This window comes from Moschus berezovskii, chromosome 21 (genome assembly GCF_049115385.1).
Source record: "Moschus berezovskii isolate FMDL1 chromosome 21, NW_MosBer_1.0, whole genome shotgun sequence".
Lineage (NCBI taxonomy): Eukaryota > Metazoa > Chordata > Mammalia > Artiodactyla > Moschidae > Moschus > Moschus berezovskii.
Window position 1 is genome coordinate 48288824 of NC_142480.1, and position 18447 is coordinate 48307270.

Here is an 18447-nt window from a genome sequence, read left to right on the forward strand (position 1 = left end):
AGTCAAGGCTATGGTTTTTCCCGTGGTCATGTATGTATGTGAGAGTTGGACTGTGAAGAAAGCTGATCGTCAAAGAATTGATGCTTTTGAACTGTGGTGCTGGAGAAGACTCTTGAGAGTCCCTTGGACTGCAAGGAGATCCAACCAGTTCATTCTAAAGGAGATCGATCCTGGGTGTTCATTGGAAGGACTGATGCTAAAGCTTAAACTCCAATACTTTGGCCACCTCACGCGACGAGTTGACTCACTGGAAAAGACTCTGATGCTGGGAGGGATTGGGGGCGGGAGGAGAAGGGGACGACAGAGAATGAGATGGCTGGATGGCATCACCGACTCGATGGACATGAGTTTGAGTGCACTCCAGGAGTTGGTGATGGACAGGGAGGCCTGGCGTGCTGTGATTCATGGGGTCGCGGAGAGTCGGACACGACTGAGCGACTGAACTGAACTGAACTGAAGTTTACTCCAGTTGATTAGCAGCTTCTGCACTTTGGCTGGTAGCTGGGCCGATAAGGACTCAGGGGACAAGTTAACGAGAGCACGCACTCTTGCTTTTCAGCTGGTGTTGGTGGTTGCCACGATGCAGAAGTTAGAGAGGGAAGCCCCAAATGCTGGAAACAAGGTCTCTGGGGCCTGAAATGGAACAAGCTGAATTCCCATGGCTTCCATGGCAGCCTGAAAGTTAAGAGTGGGTGGAGAGAAACATATCTGGTTCTAAATGCGTGTCTGTTCTTCAGGCTAGTGGCTCGACTCGGCTCGTTCCTCATTCAGCCCTCCAGCTTTCTGAGCCTTTTCCCCTTCAGCTCAGAGAACCTTAGGCAGTGTGGAGCCACAATCCCCACGTTTTCAACAGAAGATAGAAACTCAGTCACTTTCATCTCTCGCTAGAGGTCTGTGACAGAGAAGCTTCAGGTTTGTGTTAATGGTGCTTTGATGTTTATTTCCTTACTGTCTGCATCTGTGGCTTAAAAATACAGCTGTTGGGGTTTCTAGGACCAGGGCCGAGGTGGAAGTGGAGGTGACTGCTCATGGGCTTCCAGAGGAGGTCAAGCCCTCTGCTGATGGGCCTGTCAGTGGGGCTGCTGCTGTTCTTCAGCTGGATGATGCGTGCTCAGCCGGCCTCCCTCTCAGGTACAGCGCTCTCCTCTGCCCACCACCCCCTCTGGTACTTACTCTTTTAGCAGGTATAGGCTCCTCATGGAGAAGGAAATGGCAACCCACTCCAGTGTTCTTGCCTGAAGAATCCCAGGGACGGGGGAGCTTGGTGGGCTGCCGTCAGTGGGGTCACACAGAGTCGGACACGACTGAAGTGACTTAGCAGTAGCAGGCTCCTCTGGAGAGCTGGTGAGGAGAGAGAAAGCCTGCCCTTCTGATAATAGTTGACCCTTTTTACTCTTCAAAAGGGATGAGTGGGATGTGGGTAGATCACTCCTGCCTGTCTCCAGCCCCCCTCACCCCTCCCTTCAGCTTTGGCCCATCACCCCCACCTGTGCCAGACCACCTGGGATGCTGATGGCCATCGCTACCCGGGTTTCTTCTGCCCTCGGCTCTCTGACACCCCGGAGGAAGCCTACTGCTGCCACCTGCAGGCTGCAGGGGGCTTCTGCTGCACTCAGGCTGAATTTGAGGCCTTGAACCAGGTCAATCTGTCTGCCCTTCGGCCTCCTCCCATCTTCAGGTGAGAACTCCAACCCCAGAGCCCCTGGAACTCTGACAGGGTGTTCCAGTATCTTGGACTCTGTTCCTAATTTCTGGGGTGGGAAGCTTGTAGTTTACAGATAGATCTCAAACATAAAATCACCTAAATACATGATTACAAAACAATCTGTGAAGGAAAAGTACAGGGGGCTGTTAGAACCGGTAAAAGGGAGTCACTGTAGGTGTTGTGTGGTAGGTGGGGTTGGACGGGTGTCAATACTGAAAGGAGTATCTGGAGCAATCTTACATGTATTATCAGTTCAGTTCAGTTGCTCAGTCGTGTCCAACTCTTTGCAACCCCATGGACTGCAGCATGCCAGGCGAGCTTGCTCAAACTCGTGTCCATCAATGCCATCCAACAGTCTCATCCTCTATTGTCCCCTTCTTCCCCTGCCTTCAATCTTCACCAGCATGAGGGTCTTTTCCAATGAGTCAGTTCTTCGCATCAGGTGGCCAAGTATTGGGAGTTTCAGCTTCAGCATCAGTCCTTCCAGTGAATATTCAGGACTGATTTCCTTCAGGATTGACTGGTTGGATCTCCTTGCATTCGGGGTTTGATCAAACATGTATTATCGTCGGGGTTTTCAATCCTGAATCTGTCCGTGGATGACTTCAGGGTACCTGTGAGCTCCCTGAGTTTGTATTTACACATTCTGCACTTTTCTGGGTAGCTTCTTCCAGACTCTCGGGGGCTCTGTAATGCACGTGAAGCGGCGAGAACGGCTGGGGCCTGCATCCTGATACCCTCCCGTCTCTCACAGGGGTCCGGGCCCGCTCCTAGCGCTGAGCCTTTACAGCCTGCTGCTCGTGGCCCTGATGACTGCAGACCTTGTGCATTTCTGCCGCGTTCGGAGCCGGGGCCGGGGCCAATGCCGAGACCTGAGCCCCAGCAGCGACCGGCGTCCCTCTAGGTCCTCCGCTGCGCGCCCCCTGCAGGTCTCAGCGGGAACAGACTAAGCGCGCCTGGGCCTTTGCGCCTGCGGACCCGGGCAGAGCACCGCCCCGCGCCTGGCGCGCCCTCTCCTTGGCCCCGCCCATACCCCGCCCCGCCTCTGACGCAAGACTGGGGCGGGGCCGCCGCTGGCGGATTCCCGAGCCTCGACCCACCCTACTCTAGAGACTGCGCCTGCGCGCGCCCGGGACGTCTGTGGCACGATGACTGTGAGTGGTCCGGGGACCCCCGAGCCCCAGTCGGCCGGCCCCGGGGTGCGTACCCATTTACCCATCCCCCTGGGCTATCTCCACTTCTCACCTGCTCGGACGATTCCCGGGCCGCCTCCTCCCTCTCAGTGTGGCCCTCCATGGGACTCACCCGCGACCCTCAGCGTCCTCTCCCAGTAGCTTCCCGACTCACCCTGAGCCTACCTGCGACTTTTCCACGCGTTCCCTCCACAGGCCAGCTCAGTGGAACAGCTGCGAAAGGATGGCAACGAGCTGTTCAAATGCGGGGACTACGAAGGTGCCCTGACGGCCTACACACAAGCCCTGGGTCTGGGCTCAACGCCCCAGGACCAGGCCATTCTGCATCGGAACCGGGCGGCCTGCCACCTCAAGCTGGTGAGGGAGCCGGCTGCTCTTCTCCTCGCCTCCCGGACCTTTTTTGCCTACCCCGCTGGTGCTGGGGCCCTCACACTTGTCACATGGCCCTTGGGTCTTTAGGTGACTCGGGCACAACCCTGTTGCCCAGTTTTGCCCGAAAAAGGAGATGACCAGCAACTCAAGCCCTGTTCTTTCTGTTTCAGGAAGATTACGAGAAAGCAGAAACAGAGGCAACCAAAGGTAGGAGAATGAGAGCCCTTGGGTGAAGCCATGGGGCTTCTGGGGTGGGTAGTCCTCACTTTTTCCTTCTCCTTTCACCCCTAAAACACATCTGCCTTCTCCCCCCCACACACACACTTCCCTGGGCATCTCCTTTTCTGCAGCTACCCTCACCTTTTCTGAGGCTGAAATACTGAGCCCCACATCCATACCCCCACCTTCCTCTAGCCCTCGAGATCTTTCCCTACTGCTCTTGCCTGGAGATGGTGGCCTCTCGGGTGCTGACAGAGCTCCTGTTTGTGCTCAGCCATTGAAAAGGACGGCGGGGACGTCAAAGCACTTTACCGGAGGAGCCAAGCTCTAGAGAAACTGGGCCGCCTCGACCAGGCCATCCTTGATCTGCAGAGATGTGTGAGCCTGGAGCCCAAGAACAAAGTTTTCCAGGAGGCCCTGCGGAACATCGCGGGCCAGATTCAGGAGAAGGTATGTGAGTAACTGGGAGAGCGAGGCATTGACCGGTGGTAGAGGGGCACTGGACAGTGGATCTGAAGCAAAGGTATAATCACAGATTTCTGAAGAGGGGATACTGATGGCAGATGGCCTTATAGAAGGATGCGCAACCTTGTCAGTGGTCACGAAAAAGCACATTGAGAGAACAGCAAAGTGCTGTTCTTTTCAATGGTCTGTTTGGCAAACATTTTTTAACATTAAAAAAAAAGTATGTCTATTTTTGGCTGCTTTGGGTCTCAGTTGCCGCGCACAGTATCTTTGATGCATTGTATGGGCTTCTCTCTAGTGGAGCGTGGGCTCCAGGGTGGGCGGCCTCAGTAGTTGTGGTACGTGGGCTTAATTGCCACTCTGCATGTGAGATCATAGTTCCCTGACTAGGGATCAAATCCATGTCCCCTGCATTGGAAGGCAGATTCTTAACCACTCGCCACCGGGGAAGCCCCGTTTGGCAGACATTTAAAGTTTGTACACATTGCTAGAACGAGGGAGACAGACAGTTATAGGGTGAGGTTGGGGCGATCGTGGGCTTTTCATGACTGCTTCTGGGGGCTGTGAATTGGTACAGCTCCTTGGAGAGTCCTTTAGCACATCTCTTAAGTTTGAGCATATACTGTGATTCAGTGTGTTTACTTTTTGCTGTTTTCCCTAGAGAAGCCTTGTCCATGTATGCAAGTAGGTGTGTGTATGTTTGTTTCAACCTTGTTCATAGTAATGAAAAATTGGAACTTACCAAAATGCCCAGCAATAGGGGACTGGCTAAACAGATTGAGTCACATCCTTATTACAGACACCTATGTGTAGTTATTGAGAATAGGCAGATCGTCATGAATGGAGGTGGAAAGCTGACAGTGTGATATCATCTATGTTAAAACAATCCGCCATATATGCACCCAAAGTAATACCATGTTTTTTCCATGGGTACACTTGGGTATGTCATTACAGAGGAAAATCTTTTAAAAGAGAGACATCGCAATGATAACAGTGTGACTGCTAGGGAAAGGAATGGGCTTGCAGGGGCTTTTCAAAAGAGATTTTGCTTCATCTGTTCATTTTTTAAAATAAAGAAATGATGCTTGTGTGATTCACATGTTTAAAAATTGAGAAGAGAATCTAAAGAGTGTCATTAACTATTTTCAAGTTGGACTTATCCTGACAATGGGGTGTTAATATGCAAGTAATACAATGGCAGACACCTCATCAAGAGACTGAGACCTGGGAAAGCAAATTATTTTCCTCTCAGCGTCAGCTCTGTTTGATCTGCAGGGGCCGCCTTGAGCTGTGTGTTGAGAAGTATTTGGAAGCAGGTCGCCTGGGCCTAGGAGGGGATGCGTCAGTGGTGTCTACCATGGATGCAGGAGGGGCAGTGGGCACACACGTGTTAGGCACGTGCGCTATCCACGCCCAGAACCCTGGGGAAGGAAAAGGCCTAGGATGAGGTTGGTCATCAGATTATTTTAAAAATCCATCAAAAAGAGAATCCTTGACCTAAACAGAGTATCAGCAACTTCATCATGACCTGCTGGCTCCCTTGCAGGAGGTATAAATGCCGATTCAGTGCCATGAGCCATGTACCCAGACCGCCACACAATGCATAGCCCCCTGGGAGTGGGTTTTCTTGTGGCTAAAAGGCCGCCACGCTTCTGAATGGCACTGCCTTCAGCATCGGCACCACTCCCTGCTGCCCAAGGAGGAAAGAGCTCAGAGAAGAAAATAGCCCGGGGAAGTTTGGGAGAAGCTGCCAGGCGAGTCTCTTCCTGCCCAAGGTAGCTGGGTATGAGACCTGGGCCCAGACATCCGTGCTGTGTCCTCCGGAGTCAGGAGCCAGGCCTGGAGAGGAGCTGGAGAGAACAAAGAGGAAATGTGTTGTCTGGGGCCAAGAGGCGATTCCTCCCATGCTTTGCTGGTTTGTCATAGGTGAGATACATGTCCTCAACGGATGCCAAAGTGGAGCAGATGTTTCAGATACTATTGGACCCACAAGAAAAAGGCACCGAGAAAAAGCAAAAGGTATAGACCTGGGCGAGTGGGGGCAGAGCTCCCTTAGTGCTGCCCACCCCTCCCTGTGTGTGTATGATGTTGACCCAGGAGCCCCTGCTGACCTGGTCTGCTGGCTCGTCACCTCCCAGGTGGTGTCGCTGGGCTCACAGAGCCTGAGTGGGGGATCAAAGGGCCTGGAGCCTCAGTGTGGGCCCTGGAGAGGGAACCAGTGTTCCTGGAACCAGCGCCTACTGGTGCCCAGGTCTCGTGCCAGGAGCCAGGTGCACAGAGGTGTCTGAGTCACAGACTTGGCCCTTCAGGCTTTGCCAGGGACTTAAGACTCCATTTATGCTAACCATCAACTCCCAGAGCGAGCTTTTCCCTCTGCTTACAGAGGAGGAACCTGATGTTCAGAGCGGTGAAGTTTATGGCCAACGTCCCTGAGCTCAGTGGAAGCAGTGAGGTTCAGGTTGTCTTCTCTCTCCATGCCGTGTGCCGTGTTCACATCACAATGCACTGCCTTTGATGCAGGCGTCTCAGAACCTGGTGGTGCTGGCCCGGGAGGATGCTGGGGCCGAGAAGATCTTCCGGAGCAACGGGGTTCAGCTCTTGCAGCGCCTGCTGGACACGGGAGAGCCCGACCTGATGCTGGCAGCCCTGCGCACCCTAGTCGGCATTTGCTCTGAGCACCAGTCACGGGTGGGTGTGGCGGAGGGTCTAGCTACTGTCTCTGTCAGTCTGTTTGTCCATCCACTCACGTGGGATCCTAGTTCCCTGACCAGGGATTGAAGCTGTGCCCCCTGCATTGGAACCACAGAGTCTTAACCACTGGACACCCCCAGGGAAGTCCCATAGCTCTCAACTTACAAGGCAAAGTATGAGGAGATACATAACAAGAGAGGCAACATTAAAATGACCAAAAGACCAACACGATTTGGCACAAAGTGAGGCCAGGAAAGAGTAAGCAGCCCTGGGACACCCTGAGCATGTGCTCAGAAGGCTCACAAGGTCACCCTCGGCTCTTCTGAGATGCCTGGTCACTGATGCCCTCCTTGTCTGTGTGGTAAAAGCATGCTGCTTGCAAAGAATGGGGCACCTGTCCTTCCCTCGCCACCAGGCTGGCATTTTGCTTGGACAAGGGTCCTCACAGTGCGTGACGTGGTGGGTCACATGACCCACAGCATCTTCACCATCACGTCAGTAACCGGATATGCAGGGCAGCACCCTGAGATGGTTCTCTGTGGAGACTGTGGGTGTCCCGCACACACGGTTCAGCCAGCACAGCCCTGTCCCAGGCTGGTGTCACCAAGTCCCTGCTCTGGCTCTTGCCTGCACCAGCTGGACTCGGGGATCAAGGACTTGACCCTCAGTAACTTTTAGAGGAGCCCACAGTTCCTAGATCAGGGGTGGAAATGTGAAACATTCTGTGAAAACTAGTCAGGCCAAGATCGGGCTCTATCTCTGGGTTCCCAGAACTAAAACTGGTAAAATCACGTGAATTCTGCCCATGTCCTGCTCCCTTCCTGGGATCCCTTTGGGATCTGTTTCCTGACCAGGGGTTGAACCAATGCCCCTCGCAGTGGAAACTCAGAGTCTTAACCACTGGACCGCCAGGGAAGTCCCTGGAGTGTTTTCTTTAGGAAGCCCTTCCAACAAGAGAATCCGGGTATCACCCAGGTCTCGCCCTCAGGCAGACCCACTTTGCTTTCCCGGGGAGCTGCTCTTTCCACTCAAAGTTTTCTCTCCTCTGACCACCCTCTGCAGCCCCCAGTTAGGGATCACTGAAGCTGCCCTTTGCCAACTGGAAGCTCTGTCCACCTCTCTCCCCCCACCAGACAGTGGCCACCCTGAGCGTGCTGGGAACCCGGCGGGTGGTCTCCATGCTGGGCATGGAAAACCAGGCCGTGTCCCTGGCTGCCTGCCACCTGCTGCAGGTTATGTTCGATGCCCTCAAGGAAGGTGTCAAGAAGGGTTTCCGCGGCAAAGAAGGCGCCGTCATCGTGGGTGAGCCAGTGGGAGCCAGTCTGGGTCCTGTGGGTGTCGATGTCTGCGGGGAGCAGCCAAGCTGGCCGCACCTGCAGTTTGTTCAGGAGAAAGGCTTGTTGACGGTATCTCACTCGGAGCTCTAAGGACATGGGATGCCTCTGGGGGAGGCTGGGAACCAGCGCCCAGCTGCAGGTCCCCTCGCCCTGCCAGGGAAGTTCAGGGTCAGACAGGGCTGGGCCACTGTAGAGCCAGTGAATGTCTTCCTGTTGCCAGATCCCGCCCGGGAGCTGAAGGTCCTCATCAGTAACCTCCTGGAGCTCCTGACGGAGGTGGGGGTCTCGGGCCAAGGCCGAGACAATGCCCTGACCCTCCTGATTAAAGTGGTGCCCCGGAAGTCTCCCAAGGACCCCAACAACAGCCTCACCCTCTGGGTTATCGACCAAGGTAGGTGACAGAGTTTGAAAAAGAGAAAGGTACTTCCCCTGGAGTCCCGTGGTGAGGACTCTGTGCTTTCACTGCCGAGGGCCTGGGTTTAATCCATGGCTGGGGAACGAAGATCCCATGTGGGTCCCGCGTGGCACAGCATATGAATAAGAAAGAGAAATACAGGTAGACGGGGCTCCCCTGGTGGCTTAGATGGTAAAGAATCCTCTTGCCAATGCAGGAGACATGGTTCGATCTCTGGGTCGGGAAGATCTCCTGGAGAAGGGAATGGCAACCCACTCCAGTATTCTTGCCTGGAGAATCCCATGTACAGAGGAGCCTGGTGGGCTACAGTCATTGGGTCCCTAAGAGTTGGACATGACTGAGCGCCTAACAGTTATTGGCCACACACTTATAGGTAGGTAAATAAATCAAGCGTATGTGTGGCATGTTGCTCAGCTGGCTGGGCCTGCGCGACCCCAGGAGCGATTGCACCCAGCACGTTTGTCTACTCTGCACCGCGTGCCCTGTGCTGTGCCCTTCGGCAACATTGGGCCCTTCAGCTGTGTGCGTGGGCACTCGTCCACATGTCGAGCAGGCCCATGAGCAGGTTAACAGGGAGGCTGGGTCAGCTTTCTGTGTCAAGTATTTTTCATTGAGTGTGTGTTACTTCTGTACACAGGGGGAATATTCTTACAGTTTAATATATAAGTTCACACTTCTTTCCCCCCAAAAAAATATAAGAAAAGTTTGGCAACGTCCCAGCGTGAGCACGCCTGTTGGAAACTCATCTTTTCTTGTTATCCCAATGATCCTATGAGGCATGAGGTTATTTTCCCTGCAGTTTTGCAGCTGTGAGGAACCTCCAAGCTCCAGAGCATTCGGCTTCACAGGCAGGACCAGCCCACAGACCTTAACTTCTGAGGTCCTTTGCTGACCCCAAACCTGCCGCCCCATAGACAGCGGGGTCCACCAGCCCGATTCTCTGAGCCTGCCTGTACTCTGTGACCTCGTGCGAGCGGAGACCTCTTCCCTTCACCCATCAGGGTTGGAATCCGTGTCCTGCTGTCTGAATAGGGTGTCTTTTCAGGTCTGAAGAAGATCCTGGAGGTGGGGGGCTCTGTGCAGGACCCTCCTGGGGAGCTCACAGTGACAGCAAATAGCCGCATGAGCGCCTCCATTCTGCTCAATAAGCTCTTCGATGACCTGAAGTGTGATGCCGAGAGGGAGAATTTCCACCGACTCTGTGAAAACTACATCAAGTAAGGGAGCCCTCCTGTAGCCAGGGCTCCCTTGAGAGTGCTTACTCTTTGGGGAGAGACAGGAGTGAAAGGTTTCCCATCAGAGAAACGGCCTTGGGGAGGACTTGTGAGAGTCAGAGCAGTCCCAAGGGCCACTTGTTGTTTCAGAGTCCCTCTGCAGGGACGTTCTTTCTTATTTATACACTGCTTAGCGTATCAGATCTGTTTCCCGACCAGGGCTCAAACCCATTCCCCCTGCTGTGGAAGCACAGTCTTAATTACTGGACCACCAGGGAGGTCCCCAAGGATATTCTTTCTTATGTCAGTTCTCCTCCAGTGCAGCTGGCTCATTGCTAAAGAATCTGCCTGCCAGTGCAAGAGATGAAAGAGACACGGGTTCAATCCTTGGGTCGGGCAGATCTCTTGGAATAGGGAATGGCAGCCCACTCTAGTATTCTTCCTGGAAAATCCCATGCACAGAGGAGCCTGGCGGGCTACAGTCCATGGGGTCACAAAGAGTTGGACACGACTGAGTACACACAGGCTCTCAAGCTCTCTAGTGCAGCCAGTGTCCTCTAGCACGTCGTGTTCACTGAGCATCCGCTGTGTGTCCATCCGGACACACCAGTGCTGCTTCACAGTCCTCAGCCTTAAGGGCTCACAGCTAGGAGCAGACTGATGGATGACAATTCTTGGAGTAAGTGGCCCAAGTTTGGACCTCAGTGACTACAGGGAAGGAGACAGGATGGCGTGAGTGACAGCGACCTGCATTAGATGGCAGGTCATCGGGGGTGGGGATGGGGCTCGAATGAAAGCCTGGATGAAGAACCCCGGTGGCTGCCGTCCAGAGGGGTGGTGTCCTGGTCTTCCCGCTGGCAGCTTTGCTTGCTGCTGTGGCCCACATCCTGCAGATGCCTGGCCAGTGGAGGAGGCGGAGGGAAGGGCAGTCTCTCTGTGCTGGCTGTGATGTGACGGCTGCCACCCTGTGCCCCTCAGGAGCTGGTTTGAGGGCCACGGGCTGGCCGGGAAGCTGCGGGCCATCCAGACAGTGTCCTGCCTCCTGCAGGGCCCGTGTGACGCCGGCAACCGGGCCCTGGAGCTGAATGGTGTCATGGAGAGCGTGATCGCCCTGTGCGCCTCGGAGCAGGAGGAGGAGCAGCTGGTGGCTGTGGAGGCCCTGATCCACGCAGCCGGCAAGGCCAAGCGGGCCTCGTTCATCACGGCCAACGGCGTCTCGCTGCTGAAAGACCTGTACAAGCGCAGCGAGAAGGACAGCATCCGCATCCGGGCACTGGTGGTGAGACGGGCAGGCCTGGGCTGAGCCAGCAGGTGGCCAGGCGGGCGGCCCTGGCTGGCTGTGTCTCAGAGTGCAGCCTCAGCACATGCTCGGTGAAAACCGGCGATGTGCAGGGCCTTGTCGAAGGGCCTCCCTGATCACTCAAGACAGTAAAAAACCTGCCTGCAATGTGGGAGATCTGGGTTCCATCCCTGGGTTGAGACAGTCCCATGGAGAAGGGCATGGCAACCCACTCCAGTGTTCTAGCTTGGAGAATCTCATGGACAGAGGAGCCTGGTGGGTTACAGTCCATGGAGTCGCAGAGTTGGACAGGACTGAGCGACTATCACTTTCAGGGCCTTGTCTCCTGGGGAGGAGGAGGAGGTGAGGCTTGGACAGAGAGGACATCTAAGAATGCAGGGCAGCCCGGGCTGCCCACTGTGGGTGGTGGGAGCGGCTCTGGGAGGAGTTTGGAGGACACACTAGGCCAGGCAGGTCCGGGGGCTGTATGAACCGGCTGGGCTGCCAAGCAGCCCCCAGAGCCGGTGGTCTAGGGAACACCTGACCCCTGTGAGCCTGTTGCAGCCCTGCCCCGGAGGAAGCCGGTCCTCCTCTTTGGGGAACCTTGTCCTGGGTTTCTCCCTCCCATGGGGGTCCTGGCCTTGGCTGAGGCACTTGTCTTCTCCCCACACATATCTTAGCTCTGCCTGTCAAGAGCTTCCTTGGTGTGAGGTGGGAAGGAGCAGAGCAAGTCCCGGTGCACATCAGGCGGGGGACCCGGGCCAGCACAGTGGTCAGCATGTCGGTCTCTCCCAGATGCTATCACACAGCCACCCTAGCAGTTGGTTTTGTGGGCTTCCCAGGTGGCACTAGTGGTAAAGAGTCCGCCTGCCAGTGCAGGAGACATAAGATACGTGGGTTCAGTCCCTGGGTTGGGAAGATCCCCTGGAGGAGGGCGTGGCAACCCACTCCAGTATTCTTGCTTGGAGAATCCCATGGACAGAGGAGCTTGGCGGGCTGCAGTCCATAGGGTCAAAAAGGGTTGGACACGACTGAAGCGACTTAGCACAGTACAGTCCAGCTGGTAGCCTGGTGGGGGTGTGCCTGGCTCCCAGCTAGCCTGGCAGAGTGCTGGGGGGGAGCCCTGCCCTGCCTCCATCCCTTGGCCAACAGCTGGTTCTCACCCTTTCTTGCAGGGGCTCTGTAAGCTCGGCTCGGCCGGAGGGACCGACTTCAGCATGAAGCAGTTTGCCGAAGGCTCCACTCTCAAGCTGGCCAAGCAGTGTCGAAAGTGAGTGGTTTAGCATGTCCGTGGCTCCCTGCCTGCTGGCCAGACCTCAAGAGAAGAGGGGAATCCTCACTGCCGTGTCCTCCCCAGGCAGACCCTCCAAGTGAACTACTTCCGTATGTGGTGGGGATGCCCCAACCCCTGGCTTTTCCTGCCTGGGTCCTGGGGTGCCCCTCCTGGCACCCCTCGGCCATCCCCCTGCCCGTTCTGGTAGTCATCAGTGCCCTGCACGCCCCCAGGTGGCTATGCAACGACCAGATGGATGTGGGCACGCGGCGCTGGGCAGTGGAGGGCCTGGCCTATCTCACTTTTGATGCTGACGTGAAGGAAGAGTTTGTGGAGGATGTGGCTGCCCTGAAGGCTCTGTTCCAGCTCAGCAAGGTAGCCTCTGGGTTCCTGCAGTCGTCCAGGGCCGCTGACTAGGATTAGAGCCCAATGGGCTTTCTTGGCTGGTTGTGGCCAGCGGCGTTTGTGACACAGGGCTGGTAGCCCGAGTGACTGCCCTGTGTGGCCTGGGTATTCTGACCTGCCCCAGTGCTGTCAGAAAGGACGCTGTCTTAGGAGGAGTTGGGGAGGTCAAGTGCGTGAGCTCCCAAAGTCAGGGGCCGCCCTGGGGCCTGGGAGGTGCCTGGATTCATCCTGGTGCCCAGGGGGCCCAGCCGAGGGTAGAGCTGGGAGCCCGGGCAGCGCCGACCCCGGTCCTGCTCTGCCCCCGGGCTGGCTGCTGATGGCTCCTCTGCCCCCTCCCGGAAGTCCGAGGAGAGGTCGGTGCTCTTCGCGGTGGCCTCGGCACTGGTGAACTGCACCAACAGCTACGACTATGAGGAGCCGGACCCCAAGATGGTGGAGCTGGCCAAGTACGCCAAGCAGCATGTGCCCGAGCAGCACCCCAAGGTGAGGGCACCTCCACGTCATGGGGGCCCGTTGACCCGAGGCCTCCACAGCAGAAGCGCCTTCTGTTTATGCGGGTTTCTCTTTTCATCTTTTTTTAACTTAACTCATGTATGTATCTTCAGCAGCACTGGGTCTTTGTTGCTGCTTGGCCTTTCCTCTAGCTGTGGTGAGCAGGGGCTACTCTCGAGTTGCCGTGCGCAGGCTTCTCGTTGCGGTGGCTTCTCTTGTTGCAGAGCACGGGCTCTAGAGCTCAGGCTCGGTAGTTGTGGCGCACGGGCTTAGTTTCCTGCAGCACGTGGGATCCTCCCAGACCAGGGATTGAACCTGTGTCCCCTGCATCGGGAGGTGGCTTCTTAACCACCAGACCACCAGGGAAGTCCTCTTTCCCTTGGTTGCCATGCCCATCAACATGTGTCGTGAGAAGGGTTCCCCTTGCCCCTGCCTGATCAGCTGGGGTCCCTCTGCTCAGCTGCCTCCTTCCCCAGGACAAGCCGAGTTTCGTGCGGGCTCGGGTGAAGAAGCTGCTGGCGGCTGGCGTGGTGTCGGCCATGACGTGCATGGTGAAGACCGAGAGCCCTGTGCTGACCAGTTCCTGCAGGGAGCTGCTTTCCAGGTGAGCCTGCCCTCTGCCCATCAGCCTCCCCGCTGCTGATGAAACTACAGAGGGAGCCATTGCTGGTGCAGTGGGCTCCTGGAGCAAAAGGGGCCATCCACCTGGCAGTCCGCCTTTGCTGTACCTGGGAGCGGAAGGTCTGCCCACCAGAGCCCTGGCCCACCCGCCCAGCCCGGCATTCTCCCCGCAGGGTCTTCCTGGCTTTGGTGGAAGAGGTTGAGGACCGTGGTACTGTGGTTGCTCAGGGAGGGGGCAAGGTAAGCTGGCTCAGACTCCTTCAGGATGGGCCATAAAACCTGACTCAGTGGCTGCCACAGCAGAGGTCGGTGTTGGATGGGGACGGAGAAGTGTCATTAGCAGCCATCAGGAATGTCTTCCTGATGCGTGAGTGATGCTGAAGGGCCCTGGACTTTGTGCCTACAAGGGTCTGAGTGCTCCTGTGTCATTGACCTTCATGGCCCCGTGCCTGGCACAGTCCACGTCTAGCCCTTAATAAGTGTTTCCAGAAGCGTCTGGGTAGCTTGCCAGGAGGCCTAGGAAGTGAGAGTGTGTGAGTGGGTGTGTGGTCAAGCCCGGGGAGAGAGATGGGAGAGGCGAGGGCAGCACGGTCAGGGCCTCTGGCCTCACGATCCTGGCTGTACCCTGGGTGCTGATGGGCCTGTCCCACAGGCTCTGCTCCCACTGGCCCTGGAAGGCACCGACGTGGGGCAGACAAAGGCAGCCCAGGCTCTCGCCAAGCTCACCATCACCTCCAACCCAGAGATGACCTTTCCCGGCGAGCGGGTGCGTGTCTTCCTGCCCCAGCCCCGGCCTGTCCTCCATCCCCTCAGCGGGCCCTCCTGGCCTTTGACCCGGGCTGCGGCCCCTCCGTGAGGCCCCGGGGTGGGGGCGGGGCGACCTCTCAGGGGCTGGACTCCCATCTGCAGGGCTGGTAGCCCTGATGCATGGGTGTGTATCGCAGATCTACGAGGTGGTCCGGCCTCTCGTCTCCCTGTTGCACCTCAACTGCTCCGGCCTGCAGAACTTCGAGGCGCTCATGGCTCTAACGAATCTGGCGGGGATCAGCGAGAGGCTCCGGTGAGGTCTGCGGGGATGCGGGACCTGGGCAGGGCACGGTGGTTTAGACCATTCCCAGGAAAGCACTTTACAGTTTTTCTTGTTGTTAATCGATTATTTCCTTATTTTATTTTGGGCTGTGCTGGGTCTCAGTTGCTGCACACTGGCTTTCTGTAGTTGCGGTCAACGGGGGCTACGCCTCATTGCAGTGCACGGGCTTCTCTTTGTGTTAGCTTCTTTTGTAGCAGAGCATAGGCTCTAGGAGCTCCAGCACAGGCTTCAGTAGTTGTGGCACGTGGGCTTATACCCCAGCATGGCAGGCAGATTCTTATCCACTGGACCAACAGGGAAGTCCAGCACTTTACAGTTTGGAGAGCACTCCTCAGCTACTTATTTGCCAGACAGGCTGAGAGGCGTGACTTGTACAGTGTTCTGCGAGAGGGCAAGGAACTAGGCCATAAGAGTGCAGGCCCTGGAGTCAGACCACCTGGGTTCAAATCCAGGCTTTATTGGTTATTAGTGTGTAACCTCACAAGTAACTTAACACCTGTGTGCCTTAGTTTCCCTCTCTGCGAAGTGGAATGGTTATATACCTATCTCATGGAGTAGCAGTGAGGAGATTAAATGAGAAAATACAGGTAAAAGCATTGACGACCTAGATGCCTGACTCCTAGCAGTGTGTCCAAGCAGTACGTATTAGCTGCTGTCACTAATGGTGAGGCTACTCAGCCTCAGTCTCCTCTTCTGCAAAACAGTAGTGGTAATCACACGTGCCCCTTTACCATAGGGCTGTGGTGAGGACTTCTTAAAAAATACTTATTATCTGGTTGTGCCAGGTCATAGTTGCAGCATGCAGGATCCTAACTTGTGACGTGTGAGATCTAGTTACCTGATCAGGGATGGGCCTGGACCTCCTGCATTGGGAGCGGGGAGTCTTAGCCACTGGACCACCAGGAAGTCCCTGTGGTGAGGATTAAGTAAGATAGTCCAAGTGCTAGGTCAGAGTGAGTGCTCAAACGTTAGATGTTAGCATCGCCATCATGACCCCCAGGTCTCCTAACTCCTAGTTCAGAGCATTTTCCAAGGTCCCATGTGCTGTCTCCTTGGCTGGGTTAGAAGGCTGGAAACCACTGCCTGGTGGCTTCAAACCTGTGCAGGGCGGTTTCTGCATATTGCCCAGGGAGATCCTTGGCCCAAGGCTTGTTGTATGGGGAAACGGGGCTGGGAGTGACGGATGCAACCGCTCTGGTGATGCCAATGCTTCCACCCTTGGCCCTGCAGGCAGAAGATCTTGAAGGAGAAGGCCGTGCCCATGATCGAGGGCTACATGTTTGAGGAGCACGAGATGCTCCGCCGGGCGGCCACGGAGTGCATGTGTAACTTGGCCATGAGCAAGGAGGTGAGGGCTGGTCCAGGCAGTCACACCAGGCAGGCACGCAGGAGTACCCTGCCCTGGCTGGGCTTTGCCCTATCTGACTTGGACCCTCCCTGCTTCTGGCCACAGGTGCAGGACCTCTTTGAAGCCACGGGCAACGACCGGCTGAAGCTGCTGGTGCTGTACAGCGGCGAGGACGATGAGCTGTTGCGGCAGGCGGCCGCCGGGGGCCTGGCTATGCTCACCTCCATGCGGCCCTCGCTCTGCAGCCGCATCCCCCAAGTGGTCAGTGCCTCTTCTTGGTGGAGACGGGGGAGGTGGGCCAGGAACCCCCAGCCTGCTGGCGGTCGGTTGGTGGAAGGCAGCCCCAGGGTGTGCGGGTGGTGTTCGCAGCCAGGGTTCCCTGCTGCTCCATGGTCACACTGCCCTGTTTCCGGCAGACCACACACTGGCTGGAGATCCTGCAGGCTCTGCTTCTGAGCCCCAGCCAGGAGTTGCAGCACCGGGGTGCTGTGGTGGTGCTGAACATGGTGGAAGCCTCGAGGGAGATCGCCAGCACCCTGATGGAGAGTGAGGTGTTGGAGATCCTGTCGGTGCTGGCCAAGGACAAGGAGAGCCCGGTCACCAGGGCGGCCACAGCTTGTCTGGGGAAAGCAGTGGAATATGGGCTTATCAAACCCAGCCAGGACGGAAAATGAGGGCCTGCCTCACACATACTACCCATCACAGTACAAGGAGCAAGGACAGACTGGCTGGTGGGGGCTGGGATGCAAACATCTGGCCTCTCCTCCCCAGCTGCCCTTTGATGTCCTCTCTTCTGAGTCAGGGAGCATGTTCACAGCCCTGCTGTCCCAGCACAGCCTCCGGCCTCACGCGGCAGGGCACTTTTTCCTGTACTACTAAGACAGCTAGGAATGAGGACGGCGTGTCCTAATTCAGCCTGTGGGTTCCTGGCATTGGGAAGGACACAGCAAGCAGCCTCACCAGCTATGAGCATCACCCGAACCTGCTAGCAAGACCACCTCTGATCCTCTAATAAAAGCTTGTGGAAGGATTTCATTGTTGTCCAGTGGTTAAGACTGTGTTTCCAAGGCAGGGGCTGCAGGTTCAATCCCTGATCAGAGAACTAAGGTCCCATGTGCCAGTGTATCCAAAAAAATAAAGTGCATGGAACTCAAGTATGTGCTCTGTCAGTGGGCAGGGAGGGCTGGCAGTGGGCCAGAGTATGGAGCAGGAGCTGGGCATGATTGAGTAGTGTGGGCAGCTTTACAGCAGCACAGCCACCTTTAGGGAAGGGATCAAATGGATTCCCACCCCAGGTCCGCTGAGTTGCTTATCCCTGTTAGAGGGTCAAAGGGTAAACATCAGGGAGCAAATCAGTATTCAGTTACATGGATATAAATGCATTCAGTTCAGTCTCTCAGTCGTGTCCAACTCTTTGTGATCCCATGGACTACATACAGCACACCAGGCCTCCCTGTCCATCACCAACTCCTGGAGTTTACTCAAACTCCTGTCCATTGAGTCGGTGATGCCATCCAACCATCTCATCCTCTTTCGTCCCCTTCTCCTCCTGCCCTCACTCTTTCCCAGTATCAAGGTCTTTTCCAATGAGTCAGTTCTTCGCATCAGGTGGCCAGAGTATTGGAGTTTCAGTTTCAGCATCAGTCCTTCCAGTGAACATTCAGGACTGATTTCCTTTTGGATGGACTGGTTGGATCTCCTTGCAGTCCAGGTCTCAAGAGTCTTCTCCAACACCACAGTTGAAAAACGTCAATTATTCGGTGCTCAGGTTTCTTTATAGTTCAACATTCACATCCATACATGACCACTGGAAAAACCGTAGCTTGGACTAGACGGACTTTTGTTGGCAAAGTAATGTCTCTGCTTTTTAATATGCTGTCTAGGTTGGTCACAGCTTTTCTTCCAAGGAGCAAGCGTCTTTTATTTTCATGGCTGCAGTCACCATCTGCAGTGATTTTGGAGCCCCCCAGAATACTCTGTCACTGTTTCCATTGCTTCCCCATCTGTTTGCCATGAAGTGATGGAACGGCATGCCATGATATTAGTTTTCTGAATGTTGAGTTTTAAACCAACTTTTTCACTCTCCTCTTTCATCAAGAGACTCCAGTTCTTCTTCGCTTTCTTCTATAGGGTGGTGTCATCTCCATATCTGACCTAATAGGCCTTTCAATACTTCTGCCTTTGTATTGAGAGCTCTCAATGGCCTCCAGTCCGGAGAACTCGGGATCTAGGGCTGGGAAAACGCTGAGGAGAACCCCAGTAGCTGAGCCGGGTTGGAGCTGTCCGCCGCAGGTACCCCCCACCTGGCTGGGCTGATGGTCCCAGAGC

General features: G+C 55.7%; 2 protein-coding genes across 3 annotated transcripts; both read left to right on the forward strand.

The window, feature by feature from the left end:
* The first annotated feature begins 774 nt into the window (after positions 1–774).
* LOC129550306 (protein shisa-like-1a) lies at positions 775–2794 on the forward strand. Its single transcript, XM_055417858.2, has 3 exons — positions 775–1131; positions 1468–1678; positions 2460–2794. The coding sequence occupies exons 1-3, from the start codon at positions 1029–1031 to the stop codon at positions 2653–2655; spliced, it is 510 nt and encodes a 169-aa protein (XP_055273833.1). The 5' UTR covers positions 775–1028; the 3' UTR covers positions 2656–2794.
* On the forward strand, positions 2742–17273 carry UNC45A (unc-45 myosin chaperone A). Of its 2 annotated transcripts, none has more exons than XM_055417845.2 (20): positions 2742–2859; positions 3094–3255; positions 3441–3477; positions 3764–3939; positions 5881–5973; positions 6475–6642; positions 7779–7947; positions 8203–8373; positions 9443–9614; positions 10590–10890; positions 12066–12160; positions 12397–12538; positions 12911–13051; positions 13537–13664; positions 13855–13921; positions 14334–14447; positions 14626–14741; positions 16002–16119; positions 16225–16380; positions 16536–17273. In XM_055417845.2, the coding sequence occupies exons 1-20, from the start codon at positions 2854–2856 to the stop codon at positions 16791–16793; spliced, it is 2790 nt and encodes a 929-aa protein (XP_055273820.2). In that variant the 5' UTR covers positions 2742–2853; the 3' UTR covers positions 16794–17273. The 2 variants fall into 2 exon arrangements, with proteins under 2 accessions (XP_055273820.2, XP_055273819.2); XM_055417844.2 differs by having other exon boundaries at positions 2827–2904.
* The last annotated feature ends 1174 nt before the right edge of the window (positions 17274–18447 follow it).

Coding starts and splice junctions, on each gene's coding strand:
- LOC129550306 (XM_055417858.2), top strand. CDS start 1,029: ATGGGCTTCCAGAGGAGGTCAAGCCCTCTGCTGATGGGCCTGTCAGTG. Junction 1,132..1,467: donor TCAGCCGGCCTCCCTCTCAG/GTACAGCGCTCT, acceptor CCCTCCCTTCAG/CTTTGGCCCATCACCCCCAC. Junction 1,679..2,459: donor CGGCCTCCTCCCATCTTCAG/GTGAGAACTCCA, acceptor CGTCTCTCACAG/GGGTCCGGGCCCGCTCCTAG.
- UNC45A (XM_055417844.2), top strand. CDS start 2,854: ATGACTGTGAGTGGTCCGGGGACCCCCGAGCCCCAGTCGGCCGGCCCC. Junction 3,478..3,763: donor AGAAACAGAGGCAACCAAAG/GTAGGAGAATGA, acceptor GTTTGTGCTCAG/CCATTGAAAAGGACGGCGGG. Junction 5,974..6,474: donor GCACCGAGAAAAAGCAAAAG/GTATAGACCTGG, acceptor CCTTTGATGCAG/GCGTCTCAGAACCTGGTGGT.